Genomic DNA, 18,361 nt, shown 5'->3' on the forward strand with positions numbered 1-18,361 from the left:
ATTAAAACCAGCTAAGAAAAATAATAACAAAAGAGGAATCAAGCGGTACAGTTAATAAATTAAACGGTAAATAAAACTACACTTATTTTCCTAAGGCAACGTGAAGTGCTGCTGTGACTTTGGTTGGATTCACTGACTAATTTGCGGCGGGAGCATGATTCTGATTCTGTTGTTTAGCCATCGGTAAATACTATAGGTGTTAACCTCTCAGAGCCTTAAAAATGACATGTCCGTAAGATATTATGTAAGCTCACATAGTCTTACATAATAAACATCATACTATTTATTCTACGACCTTTGAGATTCAAAGATCATTCTTAAAGAATTGGGATAAAATTTAAGCTTTAACGTAAAGAGCGAGGTATTGACGCGGGGGTGAATCCTCTCATATACATAATACAAATATACGAGAAGCTCGTTCCGTAAGTTAATTCGCAAGTTACGTACATCTATTACTAATAAAGCCTTCGTAAAAAAATTAAATGTTCTAGTTGCCTTTTTAAGTAACTGAAAAATTGGAGGACTAATAGGCCTCCTATCCCATCCCTTTTTTCTCAAAAAACTAATTTTATGATAAGATAAGATATTTGTTTCAAAAATATCTCTATCACAAGCCCTGAAAGGGTCGAATTCGGATTTCGGAGTCGACGTTATACATGGTTGCACTAACAATGCAAAAAACAACAACGGAAAATAAAAGTCATAATGAATAATCAATTATAAGTCAATAAATAAACTGTAATAAGCTAATTAAAAAGTTAAAAAGAAAACAACCAATCAAACTAAACTTGAACAAAATACAAGTCAGAAAAAGACACTGCAATAAAAAAAATAGGGAAAAACTGGTTGGATATTTATCCATTTTTTCTGCGATGAATGGGACAAATGTTTTTTCATATCTGGAAGTAACGCAGCGAATTGGGGGAAAACTTAAGGAGGGCGATAGACACATCAGCTTTATGGATGATGTCTTTAACGTGGATAGATTTAAATTTGAAGTAATTGTGAAACCAAATAATTTAAACGAGGACACATAAATTTCAGGGGGGATAGGATTAAGAAAACAGGACAAGGATTTGAGGAAACAAATCGGCATTATCATGGACTTAGATGGGTTTACTGCCATGTCTAAGTCCAAAGCCTCACCTCCAGTTTCGTTGAGGATACTCATAGGGTCGCTTATTAAATTTCTGAAGCAACTTAGGTCAGGAATCGGTCAGGAATTTGCTTCGCGAGGCTGTTGATCATAACTTAAAAAAGGAAAGGGCCTAGGAGAGTACCTTGAGGTACGCCATTGTAGACAGGGAGATAGTTTGAGTAATGGTTCTGGTACTCAACCACCTGCGGTCTATTTGTTAAAAAGGAGGCAACCAATTTTACCAGTAACTAATTTCTCAACTAAAATATTGTGGCTAACAAGGTCAAATGCTTTCTAAAGCTCAATGGCAATTATTTTTAGCTAGGAATTAGGTTTTCGAGGATTTTTCCGATGTGGTCAATAAGAGAAACCAGGTAGTGGGAAGTAGAAGTTGATTTTAGGTTTCCGAATTGCTTCAGCTCAGTAAGAGGTAGGATTTTATCCTTTAGCAAATCTGCAAGGAATCCTTCATACAATTTTGAGAAATAGGAGTAAGAGTAATAGGTCGAACTCTTTCAAAGCCAGGTTTTCAGTTTTTCTTTTTCAAAGGGGTAATGAAATTCTGTTTCCAAATTGTTGGAATTTGACCAGACTTAGTAATTTCGTTAAACAGGAAAGACAAGGGCTTAGAATAAAGTCACCGAAGGCTCTAATAAGAGGAAACGGGATATCCAAAGGACAATCACTTGTCTTCCTTAGTTTGTCAATTCTCCTTTCTATCTAAGACGGATATTTAGAAGAGTTGGTAAGCAGCAAAGTTTTGATGGAGAGATGTTTTTTACTGGTAGGGCTTCGTCACAGGTGCATAAAGTGCATTATTTGGGTTTTCAGCTTGATTGTAATTTGTCTTGGAGGCCCCATAGTAATCTTGTTGCAACTAAAGTTGCTAGAGGTCTGGGAATTTTGAGCCGATTAAAGTATGTTTTACCATTATCAGTTCTTCTGTTACTGTACCATACTATTATTGCGCCTTATATTTCTTATGGTTGTGTTCTTTGGTCTAGTAATTTTTATGCAAATTATATAAGAGTGTAGATTCATCAAAATAAAACAGTACGTCTTCTTGATAATTATGTAGAAAATGTGAACGATACCGCCTCGTGTTTAAGGAATTACGGGTGCTTAATATTGGTGAGATTAGCGATTATCAATCTGCTGTTTTTGCTCATCGATGTTGGAATGATCAATATCCGACAGTTTTTACTGACTTTCTTCGGGTAAATCGTTCGCTCCACAGGTATGCGATTAGGGAGACGGATAATTTTGTTGTTGAGTACCGACTCAACCCCACGTGCACGTTTCTGAATTTGGTATTTAGCTCTGACTATTTGGAATGACATCCCAGATGGCATTCCGGAGTCTGAGCTCATTGATTTATTTAAAGTAAAGTTCAAGAAACATTAACTGGGTAAGGGTAGTTGATTTTGGTATTATTTGTTAGTTGAGTGTTTTTGTACCTTTTTTTGTATATGGTTTTGTTATTGGTTGAGAATTAGAGGATTGCAGCCGTCCATCATCAGGCTTTTCAAGCCTTTCCCGGGTGGTTGTGTGTATATATAGTTTATTTTGTAATTATTAGTAAATAAAATAAATTTGTCTTAAAAAAAATTGGTATCAACAACTGCTTGTTTTTGTTTTTCAGAGGCCAGCTTTTCTTGTAATGATTCATTAAGTCTAACTAGCTCTTTTTTGCTACAAATGTCTACTAGATTTAGTTCCCTTTCTTTCTCTTGGTCTTGGACGCTTCTTTCAGCAGCTTGATCTTTTGCCTTGCTCTACGCATAGCCTTGGTATTTTGACCAAGACGACCTAGAAAAAAAAAACAAAAATTCTTTGGCAATAGGAAACCTTTGAGGTTTGCATGCTTCGTCCTTTGAGGTTCGAATCAGCATGCTTCGTCAGACGAGCACAAGGAACAGATTGTGATCCATCTCAATCTTTTACAGTTACTATTATGTGGATCTGCTCGGCCAAAGCAGCATAGTAATTTTGTAAAAATCCAGGGGGGGGGGGGCAAGGTTGGAGCCAATTTTCCCGAATCAAATGAAAATGACAGGTACAAATGAAAAATAAACCCACATAGTACCTAAAAAGCAATGATATACTAAAGAAAACTGACCTGTTTCTCTGGAGGCATCCAATTTTGTTGTCATCTTGAGGCATTTTTTCCTTGGCTGGCCTGTACAATGCGAGGATTTTCGAGAATACCAGAAAAAGAAAGGCATCGCATACAGTAGTTTCTTTCAACATGTTCCAACATGGTGGCTGACATTGGGTCCTACTGTTCGCCGAGCGATTGATCAGGTGCCGGTACTCTTGGAGTTTTTTTTTTTTACATTATGTGCCATCGAAAAAAAAACAGCTGAAGAATGTCGTATTGTCAGCAAAATACCTTAAGATTATTACTACCTAAAAAGGAAAGATACGCTAGCAGAACTCGAATTTATGTATTCATCGTCTAAGTTTTTATGACGCTCACAGCAGCGTTTCAGAAGAACAAACCCCTTGTGCACGCTGTTCATGCTTAGCTGAAAAGAACTCGATCCCACGAAATGAAAAGAACTCGAAGTCCATCAGATATGATTGGGCTTGCTCGAGAGATTCCAGTAGGAGTAAGTGTTGATTATGTTAGAGGTGAGTGTAGTGAGACTCCATAAGTGAGTGAGCTCATAAGAACCCAAACGCGTTGACCATTACTTACATCAAATCTTTGCTGTGGTGGATACTTTTGGTTGGCATAAGCATGCGCTTGTGTCGAAGCTTTTAAAAATTAAGTTGACATTATCGCACGACAGTGCTGATGTAGAGAGGGGTTTTTCGATCTTAGGTAGACTTCTTCTGTCAGACAGGACCTCTATGTCTGAAATACTCTTGAATGCGAAGCTGTGTTTGATTGGTGAATTGAACACATATGGAGGCAAACCTCAAATGTTTCCTATTCCCAAAGAATTGTTGACTTTTTCTAGGTCGTCTTGGTCAAAATACCAATGCTAAGCGGAGAGCAAAGCAAAAGAACAAGCTGCTGGACGAAGCGTCCAAGAGAAAGGAAGGAAACTGAATCTAGTTGACATCTGTGGCAAAAAAGAGCTAGATAGACTTGAGGAATCATTACTAGAAAAGCTGGCCTCTGAAAAACAAAAACGAGCAATTGTTGATACTAATTTTTGTAGACAAATTTATCGTATATCCTAATAATTACAAAATAAACTATATATATATATATATATATATATACACACAATCACCTGGGGAAGGCTTGAAAAGCCTGATACTGGACGGCTGCAATCCTCTAACCCTCAACCAACAACAAAAATTATTTATAAAAAAAGTTACAAAAACACTCAACTAACAAATAATACCGAAATTAACTACCCTTACCCAGTAAATGTTTCTTAAACTTTACTTTAATAACTCAATGAGCTCAGCCTCCCGAATATCTGCTGGGATATCATTCCAAATAGGCGGAGCTAAATACCTAATTCTGAAACCTGCACGTGGGGTTGTGTCGGTATTCAACAACAAAATTATCCGGCTCCCTAATCGCATACCTGTGGGTCGAACGATTTACCCGAAGAAAGTCAGTAAAAACTGTTTTATATAGATCATTCCGACATCGATAGGCAAAAACAGCAGCTTGATAATCGCGAATCTCACCAATATTAAGCACTCGTAATTTCTTAAAACACGACGCGGTATCGTTCACATTTTCTACATAATTACAAGAAGACGTACTGTTTTATTTTGAAGAATCTACACTCTTATATAATTTGCATGAAAATTACTAGACCAAAGAACACAACCATAAGAAATATAAGGCGCAAAAATAGTATGGTACAGTAACAGAAGAACTGATAATGGTAAAACATGCTTTAATCGGCTCAAAATTCCCAGACCTCTAGCAACTTTAGCTGCAACAAGATCAGTATGGGGCCTCCAAGACAAATTACAATCAAGCTGAAAACCCAAATAATGCACTTTATGCACCTGTGACAAAGTCCTACCATTAAAAACATCTCTCCATCAACACTTTGCTGCTTACCAACGCCTCTAACTATCTTAAAATTAGTTTTTTAACATTCACTGACAAAAGGCTCAAGCTTGTAAATACAAAAAAAAAGACTTAAAAATCCTATTTACTTTCAACAACAAATCATTAATGGATCGACTTGACATAGTTAAAGTAGTATCATCCAAAATTGTAATAAAACACTCAGGTACGTAGAAACGCATTGAATTAACATACATAGGGTACAGAAGTGGTTCCAAGACAGACTCCTGGGGTGCACCACACTTCACTTGAAAAGAAGCGAAGAAAACATCATTTAATACAACTTGAAGAGATCTACCACTAAAAAACTATCAAACCACTTCAGATAGTTAACACAAACTCCAAGTGATTGTAGACGCTTGAGTAAAATTTTCTGCCTTTGTGAAAGGGTGGCCCATAGTGATTGGGTCGAAGTGTGATAGTGATCGGAAGCTCCATAGTATTCAATATCTACCTTTGTGAAAGGGGATGACTTTTGCCCTTTTAAGTGCATCAGGGAATTCGCCGGTTTGGAGGGAAAGATTATATGTACGAAGCTTGGTAGTAAATAACACATCACTGATTTAAAAGTCTTAAGGTTAATGTCATCTGTCCTGCTGAATTAGATCTGATTGTTTCCACAACATTCAGAATTTCGTCTTCAGTACACGACTGAAATTCAATGTCACTTCCAGTTCCTCTATCATCCAGAAATTCATAGTCCAGGAAATTATCATTAGAATTCATCAGCCCTTTCGCCTGTATATTTTGGCCAATACTTGAAAAAAACTTGAAAGTAAATCTATTAGTAATAATCATTTCATCATTAACGGTTTCTCCTTAAATCAGTAGCGAATTGGGTAGAGCTTCTTTCTTCATTCCCAATTGATCATTAATAACCTTCCAAGTTCCTTTAGTATTATCCTTATTTAAACTCAATTGATTCACAAAGTATTCTTTTTTAGCTTTTCTTCTCATCGAGTTCACTTTATTGCGTATCATTTTGAATTTTTCCAGTTTTTTTGGCACACTCACTATTTAAATAATCCACAATTGATTTCTTGGATCTGACGCTTCAAGAATTTCCGTAATTATCCAGGGTTTCCTGGGCTGATTCTTATGTGGTTTCAAACATTTAGCTCGGCAAGTCTTATCATATATTGACTGTACGATCCCCATTATGCAATCAAATGCACTAGAAGCGTCATCCTTCATATCTGTAATTTCACTAAAATCTATGCTGCTTAACTCTTCATCAAACCTCTGTAAATTCTCTTTTTTTAACGATCGAGCCTTCACTTTTTTAATTCGTTTCTTTTTATTCGGCCGCAAGGTACAGTTGCGACTACTGGGTAATGGTCTGGAGGGTGTAAAACCGAATCAGCATAACTACGGTCCAGATACTTAAAACCAACAAAAATTTTATCTATGAGAGGGGCCGAATGACTTGTAACACATGTCGGAATATTCACAAGGGGGAAAAGACCTAGAGCAACTAGAATTTCTGATTATCAATCCAATGAGTCCCCTCCAAAGATTATACGACCAATCTTTCTATATGTACCTTATATGCCACAGGGCATAACTTACGGCCCTTTCCCTGAGGGCTGTAGGGGGTTGTCATCCTCTAAGACATTAGTTAAGGACCTTTCAACTACGGTGAATAAAATGGCTATCTCAAAATTTTGATTGGATGTGTTTGAGGAAATGGTGGGTGTGGGAGGAGGGTAAGTTGCCCTCCAATACCTTTCGAGTATTAAAAAGAGCACTAGCACCTTTAATTTCCAATTGAAGGAGCTTGTTTCGAAGTTTCTACAACAACAAATGACCACTTCAAAATTTCTATATGATGCATTTTGGGAAAATACAATGTGTTGTGGGGGGTATCCACCCTCTGATCACTCTGAATCTTAAAAAAGGGCACTAGAACTTCTGATTACCAAACCAATGAGCCCCTGTCGAAGTTTATACGATCACACTTTCTATATATATTTGATATGCCCCCAGGGCATAACTTATAACCCTCGCTCTGAGGGAAGTGTTTGAGTTGTCATCCTCAAAGATATAATTTCCATACCTTTCAATTATGTTGAACAAAATGGCTATACCAAGTTTTTGATTGGATTTGTTTGGGGAAATTGCGGGCGTGCGAGGGGGATTAGCTGCCCTCCAATCGCTTTTGACTATTAAAAAGGGCACTAGCCCTTCTAATTTTCACTTGATTGAGCTTTTTTCGAAGTTTATATAAACTTTAAATGCCCTCAGGGCATAACTTACAATCCTTGCCCTGAGGGCTGGGAGAAGCAGGGTCATCCTCAGAGACATAATGTCCGGAGGATCTTTCAACTATGTTGAACAAAATGGCTTTCTCAAAACTTTGACTGAATGCGTTTGGGGAAATAGTGGGTGTGGGAGAGGGGTTTTAACTAAATAATCAATTAAGTTAATGAAGTATAATTAATTAAGTAATTACTAGATAATAATGATTTTATCACTTCCCTAGCTTCTATTTTTCCCCTTATTCCAAATTTGTCTTTCAAAAACAAAGGGTTTATAGGGGTGAAATCTCCCTCCGAATTGATGTGAAGAACCTTAGGAAAAGTTTGACAATTTTCACCTAATGCACACTTTTAAAGCATTCTCTCAGCCAACAAAGATATTTACTACCCCCCCCCCTCCACATAAACAAACGCACACGCAGTTGGTTTATAGTGTGCAACGCTTCATAGCTGTTAATAATACTGTGTTTAAGATACGTTCTATATAGTCAGTCGGGTATCAAAAGGACGTACCTCTATAATTGTAAATTTCCGGAAGAGCAGAAAAAAACTCACAACTTTTTTATTTCTCCTTCGAGAACCATGAAACAAAAACAGATCAAAGTATAAAATCAATGCATATCAATCCGTTTTTGTGAAATAATGTAATGTAGAATCAAAATGTGAAATCAGTACGCATCAATCCGTATTTGTTTTACGGTTATCGGAGGGGAAATGAAAAAAATTGTGAGGTTTTGTTCTGCTCTTCTGAAGATTTACAATTATCGAGATAGGTCCTTTTGATGTCTGACTTATGATATAATAACCAGCCAGAATGAATTTGATCTTTTTGGATACCGTTTGACCGACTATATTTCAAACAGTAAACTATGCGAAAAATGTGGCACTATCCTCCTTTCAGGGACTGCAATGAGAGAAGTTTGAGATGGCTAGGAACCATTTAGTGCCAAACAATAAGCAGGTCAGGCTGGAAGGGATCATAAGAAAGGATTCAATGGAAACTGCAACTTCTTGGGAGGTTGTAAAGGGGGAGGCTTTGAATTTATTGGGATGGAAAAGGAGTATGCGCAACTGTGTACGCCTCAGGTGGCTTGGTTCTGCAGTGATTTGTTAGCAGTAGTAGTAGTATTTTTTCGGACTTTACTTATGCTTATGATCGAATACGCCACCGTCTGGCAGAAAATGAGGCCTCAGAAAATGCAAGGCTTCAAACGTGTGTCCTAGTTATTAAAGGCTTAGTTTCCATCAATCACTTTTCACTGATTATAGGGAGCTATAACTCATAATGTTTGTTCGAATGAGCCCTCTGCCGATTTTGTACAACCACCGGACCATTGATTAAGCTCGACGCAAGTTGATTTTTATTTTTTTTTCGTTTTAGGGTTGTTTATGATTTCACTACTATCGTTGGCGTCTTTCTCGACAGTGTTGACATTGTACCCAATTGGGCCAATTGCAGACTTTTTTGAACTAGTTCGATTGAATGGATCAGTTATAGATGTCTCTGATTCCCCAAACAGTGATACTGATGGATCTGATAATTACGGACCGTTTGAAATATTCCGCCTTTTGATTTTTTCTCTAGTCCTAGCTCATCTCGCGATTGCTTTCTTTATAGAGGTAAGTTAGAAAAACTGTTTTAATAAATTCAAACATTCAAATTATTCAGAAAACTTAACCAGTTTTCTTTCAGGCCTTGAATAAATAATGAATCGTGATAGTTCGTCATTGTCAAAGGCTGAAATATTTTTCGAAGAAATGTAGAACCAAAGACATGTACGCAAGCTTTTTTTGTCGGTGGGGGTGGGGGTCAACTTCGATAAACGAAAAATATAAAAATTGGTGCACTACCTTGAAAATAACAAATAAAAAAAAAAACATTTTGTCGGTATTCCTGAAAGCAATAGTTGCAAAGACCCTTAGCCTCTTTGTAAGTGCCTCTAAGACGTATGTAATTCAGAAGAAGACTCAGCAACAGAAAAAAATGTTTTATATCTAGCAATTATCACACAATCAGAGGCAGCGCAATAGCGTTGCCTGAGGAAAGAGCGATATGGGCACAATGTATTTTTTATTATTATTATTATTATTTTTTTTAGACCATGGCTCTTCGTATTGAAGGAGTTGTCGTAGAAACTTTGAAAAAGGCTCATTCGATTGGAAATTAAAAGGCTAGTACCCTTTTTAATAGTTGAAAGGGATTGGAGGGCAGTTAACCCCTCTCCCACACCCACTATTTCCCCTAACTTATTCAGTCAAAATTTTGAAAAAGCCATTTTATTCAACATAGTTCAAAGATCCTCCAGAAATTATGTCTTTGATGATGACCCCCCCCCCCCTCTCTCTCAGCCCTCAGGGCAAGGATTGTAATTTAAGCCCTGGCGGCGTTTAAGGTTTATATAGAAAGGGTGATCGCATGAACTTTGGAGGGGGGTCATTGGATTGGTAATCAAAAGAGTTAGTGCCCTTTTTGAGATTCAGAGTGATTAGAGGATGAATATCCATCCCCCCTTCCTATAAACCTCGTATTTCCCCGAAATCCATCTGATACAAATTCTAAGATGACTATTTGTTGTCATAGAAACTTCGAAAAGAGCACATTCGATTGAAAATTGGAAGGGCTTGTGCCCTTTTGAATAGTCAAAAGTGATTGGAGGGCAACTAACCCCCCTCGCACACCAACCAATTCCCCAAACACATCCAATCAAAATTTTGATATAGCCATTTTTTTCAACGTAATTGAAAGGTCTGGAAAATATATCTTTGAGGATGACAACCCCCCCCCCACAATCCTCAGAGCGGGGGTTTATCAGATTTATATAGAAAGGGTGATTGTATAAACTTCAGCGGGGGATTGTTGGATCGGCAATCAGAAGTTCTAGTGCCCCTTGTTTAAGATTCAGAGTGATCAGAGGGTGGATACATTCCCCCCCCCCCTTCCCACAAACCTAGTATTTCCTCAAAACGCATCTGATTGAAATTCTGTGATGACCATTTGTTGTCGTAGAAACTTCGAAAAGAGCTCCTTCGATTGAAAATTGGAAGGGCTAGTGCTCTTTTTAATAGTCAGAAGTGATTGGAGGGCAACTAATCCCCCTCGCACGCCCACTAATTCCTCAAACATATCCAATCAAAATTTTGAGATAGTCATTTTTCTTGAACGTAATTGAAAGGTCTGGAAATTATATCTTTGAGGATGACACGCCCGCCACAGCCCTCAGAGCGAGGGTTATAAGGTATGCCCTGAGAGCATATCAGATATATATATAGAAAGGGGGATCATATGAGCTTCGGCAGGGGCTTATTGGATAGAAATTTTGAGATGGACATTTGTTGTTGTAGAAACTTCGAAAAAAGCTCATTTGATTGGATATTGAAGGGGCTAGTGTCGTTTTCAATAGTTGAAAGTGATTGAAGGGCTACTAACGCCCTCCCACCTCGACCATTGCCCCAAACCCATCCAATCCAAATTTTTAGATAACCATTCTGTTCAATGTAATTGTTACGTAATTGCAACGTAAATAAAGTTCAGAAAATTATGTCTTTCAGAATGACATCCCCCCCAGAGCCCTTAAGGTAAGGGCTTTAAATTATACCCTGGAGGCAAATAAGGTATATATAGAAAGGGTGAATGTACACACTTCCGAGGGGGCTCATAGACAAAATGACAAAAAAAAAGTCAAATAGTCTTCCAATCGTAAAACTGCCACAAACCATTATCAATAAATAAATTAAATCCAGAATGAAAAGAGATTATTATAAATAGCCTCGTCAAACTCAAAAAGAGAAAAAAATTAACATGAGTAGGGCTGATAACCCCTACGCCTTCTCAAGACCAGAATGTCAGTATATGTCAATTTAACTGACAATCCACGGTAACTTGTTGTTTTTTGTTTGTTTTTTTTTTTGTCAATAAAGAACAAATCGTGTTCTGTCCTTGAGAAGCTGTAGGGATTATCATCTCTACTCATGTTAATTTTTGCTCGTTTCGAGTTTGACTCGCCTATTTATTGCAATTACTAGTAATTTGAGTTTCATTTATTTTTTTTATAGCGATTTGTGGTTGTTTTACGCTTGGAAGATTATTTGACTTTATTTTTGCTCATTCTTGGCTTAATCGAGCTCTTTACTTTTCTTTCAAAAACTTGTCTTTCGGAAGAATTTTCGAATTAATAACATAAAAATGTGACCGGAGATAGCTTGGATCAATTATACTGATCAAAACCTTTGATCAAGATTTTCTTGCATGTTAATGTAAGTCGATCAAATTTTAACTTAATTAGGGATCCTAAACTTGCCTTTTTGATTTAAAGAAGCTTATTTTATGTTAAAGCTAAGGTTCAGCTAAAATATTTTGTTTTCAAAGCTCCGCCCCGTACAAATACGGTTTTCTAATCGAACCCAAGAAACTAATTTGGTATTTGTATTATATACCCATTCCATCTCATTATGTTCATGCATTGACGCACTGTAAACCGGTTTCTTTTGCTAGTTTTTTTCAATTTAGCGTAAGAAAAGACAAAGAGAATTGACAAAATAGATGGGAGATATATAATTGGGTCTATGTAATTGGGGGATGAGGGTAAAGTATTTGGACAGTGTGAAGTCAAAAAATAACTCTTACTTCTTAATATCAAAATAATTGTAGCCAACACATTTTGCATGCAGACACGCTGTTCTTTACCTCCACCCTCCCTAATATGCAAACATATAGCCCGAGTTTTTTTCCAAAGTATTATATTTTTATCATACTTAGGTATATTTTATTAGGATTAACCTAATTTCACTTCTTAATCTGCAGGGGGTATATCATAAAAGAACCACTAATTATCAGCCAATGCAAAATACGGAGAATGGGGAACAGATCTCCTTTCAGAATATCGGAGGGGTTGCCTCATGTTAGTGTGGTGCAAAGAATATTGAGACTTATAAGAGCTGGATCTTCGGCTATTTAACATAGGAAGAAAAGGATTGGAAACTACGAGCACCACTGATAGTGTGGTGTGTGACGACTTTCTGAAAATGTAGAAAATTTTAAAGAAATTGATTTTCAATTAGATTAATCTATAACACAATTGGATTAAAGCTAAAACTTTTCTGTAAGTGAAAATTCTTCAGCATTTTTTAGTTTCAAAAATTATTTGAAGTCAAATAAATCTGCATAAAGTAGGGCAACATTAGCTTGGGAAAATCCTATTAAGTTAGCAAGTTACTTCATTTTAAGATAGTAGGCCTTCCTGGGACAAAATTCTGTTTTCTTTACCCTCCCTTTTTAGCTTAATAATTTTGAATGCTTATGCGCCAAAAAGGTAAGGGTCAATGTCTTTGAAGAAATTTTAAAATGTCTATAAAAAAATATCTATCTAGGGAAAATAAAATGTCTATGATAGGAAAGTAGTAATGCGTGTTTTAAAACCTAAAATTGGATAATACGGTAAAAACGACATAATTTATAAATAAAAGTAAAATTTATACAAGAAGAAATAAAATTTCTACATAGGACAAATAAAATGTTTACAAGGAAAAAATTTAGATGTTTGAAAATAAAAACTTTCTAATGGTCCTGTCCCTAAAATACTTTTAATATATTTGATCAATTGGTTAAATAATACGGTAAATAGGTGGAAATCAGGCAAAACATCTACTAGATCAAGAAATTGTTTAAGATAATTTCTTTAGTCAAATCGTCACGGTCTGTGCTCCAGGTGGGTCTGAGGGGGGATAATTGACATCTTTGGTAGCTGAAGTTTTCTGTTTGGCTAATGGCAATCCAAACGATCTTTTGTGATTTTTTTTTAAGTCAGGTTTGTATCCGGTCCCTCCTCCTTGAATCTTTCCTTGTTCTAAGGATTTGGTTAATCAGTTTTTTTTTGTTTTTTTTTTTAGTTTCAAAATATTCAGTGTCTTTATTCTTATAAATACTTTATTTACTATTTTCTTGCTTGTAGTTAATGTTAGAAATTGAACTTTTTAGTATGAAAATTGTTTTTGTCGTATCTTTGATGGCTGACAATTTCTTCATTTGACAATTGATTGATTGATTAATTGATTGATTGACAAACAATAGCTTACCAATAAGCGTAAAAAAACAGAAATCCATTGTTCAGCTCTTGTGCTCTCTTCTAAAACTTACATTACGTGGCATACCATTTTTTGAGTTACCACTTGGGATCTATGAACTCGAGCTAATGAGGAAGGGAGCAAAGATAAGGTTCAAGTTCTACAAAAGAAGGAAGAACAGTTTTATTTTTTGCTTGTGTCTATAATAGGGGTGCCCATTCGCGAAGCTGTTTTTTTATTAAAATACAAAACAAAGAATTTTTTTTAGAAAACTTTGGTTGATTAGATTTTTTTTTTTTTTAAATATCAAAAAAAGGTATTTTCAAGATCTGAGAGACGGGAATTGCCCTTCCCCCATTTAGCGCTCCTGTTTGGTAATGCAGCTGATAATAAAATGGAGACAGTTTGGAAATATAAAAATAAAATCTTATCTGAACGACTTTGGGCCAACGAAATTCATCAGTCCATAGAAAACGTATGTCACTCAAAAGACCAAGCTTGACCATTAGTCCGCCCAAGTGGCGTAACTAGGGGGAGCCAAGATTGTACACTTGTCCGCGGTTGTAACATATGCCGGAGTATCATTTAGATAACATATATACAATATACTGCTTGGAAGATGATCACAATTATGGGGTTAAGAGAAGGGGAAAGCAATCATTGCCCCTGGGTAATGAAAAACCTGCGTGTGGCTTTGAGTCCGCTTCTAGGCGCAATATCAGATTACAAATTGGAAGAAGCTGGAAAAATAGTCGTTCAGGGCTAATCGAAACTGAAAATTCGAATTACTTATTTTAGTTTTTGATATCCTCTATTAGTTTATCTATTTAAATTTATTTTCGTCTTATATCAATATTTCCTCTTTTTTCTTCTAGTATATAACTACAAACAAGTATATAGTGAAGAAGTTTCGGTCAAGTTTCATCGGAAAATCTCCACCGAAAAATAGATTCAAAATCATAGAAGATGAAATGGAGATATCAACAGACTGGCCTCCGATTGGAAGTCCGATTCAAAGTACTGTTCTTGACATGGAACAGTAGTCCTTCTATTCCTATTTTTATCATTCGGAAACCAAATGTGTGTTGCAAATACGTCTTTCTTTTTTCTTTTTTTTTTTTTTACTGATATTTTTGAAAATATACTCTGCTCTTAGTCAGTTTAGTATTATTTTCAGCCCGTTGCATATACCCTCTGAAATATCTAAATACACATTAGCACAATTAGTGTGTTATTCTTTAGTTTCAAGTCAAAAGGGGGGGGGGATCAGCAATTTAAATCAAATTCGGAAATTCTGGCGTGAAATTCAACTCCTCCTTTTTTATCCTTCACAAACGCTAAAATAATACGTTCCTTCATTCCAGTCCATATATATATAGTACCAGGAGCCCGGTGGCTTCGCCGCCGAGTCCCGGCACTCGTCACGCGGAAGGCTTCTATATATGGATTCTCACGGTTGCTTGACTTCTAAACGCAGACAATTTGAGCCTTTTTCTTGATGTCATGAAGGAACCTTTGTTTCTTTTAATTATTCAGGTGGTAAGACAAAAACTTCTGTTTCTTCCAATGATTTATCTAGTCTTGGTTTTTGATTTCCTAAAATATGGTAGGCATTGATGACCTTATCCATGTCAAAATCCAAAACCTAATAATCATCGCTATCGTTTTTAATTTGTTTAGTTCGTTTTACCTCAGCTTGTCTTTCGTCATTATGAAGTACATATCGCCGAACCTTCGCTTTTTTTAAACAAAGGTATGGTAGGCATTGATGAGCTTATGAATATCAAAATCGCAAACCCAATCATGATCGCTATCATTATCACTTTGACACGTTTTGATTCTCACTTTAAAGGTTGATTTTCATTGACTCGTTAGCATGTTTGGTATTGCATGTCATCTAACCGCGTGTGTATTAGCTTTTCATTTTCATTTTTGACTTGCTCACATGCTCGGTGTTGCATGTTTTCTAACCGCGTGTGTCTCCGAATTTTCTCAGACTTCTGACCTAGTTTTTTTATGCGAGAAAAATATGGAACTGTTTTCGAGAAAAATACACTTTATAAGTGTAGTTCACTTATAAAGACAGTATATATATAAAATTCACTCGCTATGTGATTAAACTTACAGATATGCAATTATTACAAATGATGATTCGATATTTGACAAGGGATTACAACAATTCTAAAAGATTAAAAAATAAACCCAAAAGTTTGAAGCTTAGTAGAAATCGGTGTTAGAAAACATCATTACCGAATTTCTTTTCTTATTAGCATAAGCGTCTATTTAAGACATGAAAAAAAGTTGAAAAAATTTTCAAGTTTAGTTAAGAATCGCTAAAGTTATTATGTAAACGATCAAAATATTTACGGTGCCTGAGCAATAATTTTAATTTTTAATTCAAACTAGAAAAATGCCGAGTTACGGCGGACTCTAGTAAAGGTGAACTTCGATGTTTTCGACGACATCAATTTCCACTTCGAACCGCATTTGCCATGACTATACATAAGTCGCAAAGGCAAACTTTTGAATTTGTTGGCGTCAACCTTAGTACTCCAGTTTTTAATCACGGAATGTTATATGTTGCATTTTCTTGTGTGAAAAGGAAACGTAGTTTAAAAGTTCTGCAACCACCTGAAAATGAACGAAGAACGTATAACGAAGTGTGGAAGGAAGTCTTGACAACTACGAACAAACGTCTTATTGTTAAAGTGATATTTCTTTTTTTTTAATTAATTGAACGATTAATAGTTATAATATATTTTACATCATTGACATTTCAGGTCACAAGAACGACCTAAATAGGTCAATACTTTAAAGAAGAATTCATATTTTTCCCAGGATGGTCGTGACGAACCTGTGTTGCTGTCATGATATAAAGCAGAGTCTCACGTCTGCGGTTAGAAGACAAGCGACAATGAAAATCCATATATAGAAACCTGCCACGTACCAAGTGCCGGGGCCCGTCGGCAAAGCCGCCGGACTCCCGTTACTATATATATATATATATATATATATATATATATATATATATATATATATATATATATATATGTATATATATATATATATATATATATATATATATATATATATATACTAGCTGTTGGGGTGGCGCTTCGCGCCACCCCAACACCTAGTTGGTGGGGGCGCTTCGCGCCCCCCCCAAGCCCCCCCGCGCGCGTAAGTCGTTACGCGCCATAATAGTTACGCGCCATTGTAGTTGTGTCCCTATGTCCCACCTGTGAATATAGATATATACATATATATATGGTTTTAACTACGTAAAACTTGCGAATATACAACATTCTTTGCTGTCCCATTGTCTTTGCATATAAATAGATTGTCAGGTTATCCCCCTGTTTCCCCCGGTGTCCCCGTTGTAGTTGTGTCCCTGTGTCCCGGTCGTCATTTATATTCCCTGTGTCCCGGGTCCCGGTCATCATTTGTATCCCGGTGTCCCGGTCTGTATATACATTCGTTTTTTAGTTTTGTTTTTCTCCTTTATTTTTTTCCTTTTTTTTCTTTTTTAGCTTATTTAGATTTTTAGATTTTTTAGTTTTTTTTATTAGTTTTTAGTTTTTATTTCTTTTTAGTTTTTTTGTCCCGGTCGTCATTTATATCCCCCTGTTTCCCCCGGTGTCCCCGTTGTAGTTGTGTCCCTGTGTCCCGGTCGTTATTTATATTCCCTGTGTCCCGGTCGTCATTTGTATCCCGGTGTACCGGTCTGTATATACATTCGTTTTTTAGTTTTGTTTTTCTCCTTTATTTTTTTCCTTTTTTTTTCTTTTTTAGTTTATTTAGATTTTTAGATTTTTTAGTTTTTTTATTAGTTTTTAGTTTTTTTTTCTTTTTAGTTTTTTTGTAGTTTTTACCTTCTTTTTAGTTTTGTTAATTTTTTTTTTTACTTGTGTCCTGGTCGTCATTTATACTCCCTGTGTCCCGGTGCTTTGTTGATTGCTAATCGAACATTCCTTTTGTCCTGGTCGCTTTCTCTTTGAGTGTCGTCATTTATTTTTTTCTTTTTTAGTTCTTTTAGTTTTTACCTTTTTTAGTTTTTTTTTAGTTTTTAGTTTTTTTAGTTTTTTACCTTTTTTTAGTTTTTTTAGTTTTTTAGCTTTTTTATTTTTTTTATTAGTTTTTAGTTTTTTTGTAGTTTTTGCCTTTTTTTTAGTTTTTTTAGTTTTTTAGCTTTTTTATTAGTTTTTAGTTTTTTTTGTAGTTTTTGCCTTTTTTTAGTTTTTTTAGTTTTTTAGCTTTTTTATTTTTTTTATTAGTTTTTAGTTTTTTTTGTAGTTTTTGCCTTTTTTTAGTTTTTTCAGTTTTGACGTCACCTGATCCAGTTTTTTCAGGTGACGTCACCTGATCCACGATCCACAGATCCACAGACAACTTATTTTTATATATATAGATAGTTTTTTTTTTTTTACTTATGTCCTGGTCGTCATTTATACTCCCTGTGTCCCGGTGCTTTGTTGATTGCTAATCGAACATTCCTTTTGTCCTGGTCGCTTTCTCTTTGAGTGTCGTCATTTATTAGTTTTTTCCTTTTTTTTTTTAGTTTTTTATTGGTTTTTACCTTTATTTTAGCTTATTTTTCAGTTTTTTCCTTTTTTTTAGTTTTTTTTTATTTTTTATTTTTTTTAGTTTTTTACCTTTTTTTAGTTTTTTTAGTTTTTTTAGTTTTTTAGCTTTTTTACTTTTTTTATTAGTTTTTAGTTTTTTTTTGTAGTTTTTGCCTTTTTTTAGTTTTTTCAGTTTTTTTTTTAGTTTTTTATTGGTTTTTACCTTTATAGTTTTTTTAGTTTTTTAGCTTTTTTATTTTTTTTATTAGTTTTTAGTTTTTTTTGTAGTTTTTGC

At 35.4% G+C, this 18,361-nt stretch overlaps 1 protein-coding gene across 1 annotated transcript in view; it reads left to right on the plus strand.

The window, feature by feature from the left end:
• LOC136026223 (polyamine-transporting ATPase 13A2-like) overlaps nt 1–14,663 on the plus strand; it is a 124,790-nt gene extending 110,127 nt beyond the window's left edge. Inside the window, exons 20-21 of the mRNA XM_065702560.1 lie at nt 8,826–9,064; nt 14,380–14,663. Of these exons, the coding sequence (XP_065558632.1) occupies nt 8,826–9,064; nt 14,380–14,547 (407 nt within the window). The 3' untranslated portion in view covers nt 14,548–14,663. The remainder of the gene's footprint in view (nt 1–8,825; nt 9,065–14,379) is intronic.
• Nucleotides 14,664–18,361: the final 3,698 nt, after the last annotated feature.

Source organism: Artemia franciscana, chromosome 4 (assembly GCF_032884065.1).
Source record: "Artemia franciscana chromosome 4, ASM3288406v1, whole genome shotgun sequence".
Lineage (NCBI taxonomy): Eukaryota > Metazoa > Arthropoda > Branchiopoda > Anostraca > Artemiidae > Artemia > Artemia franciscana.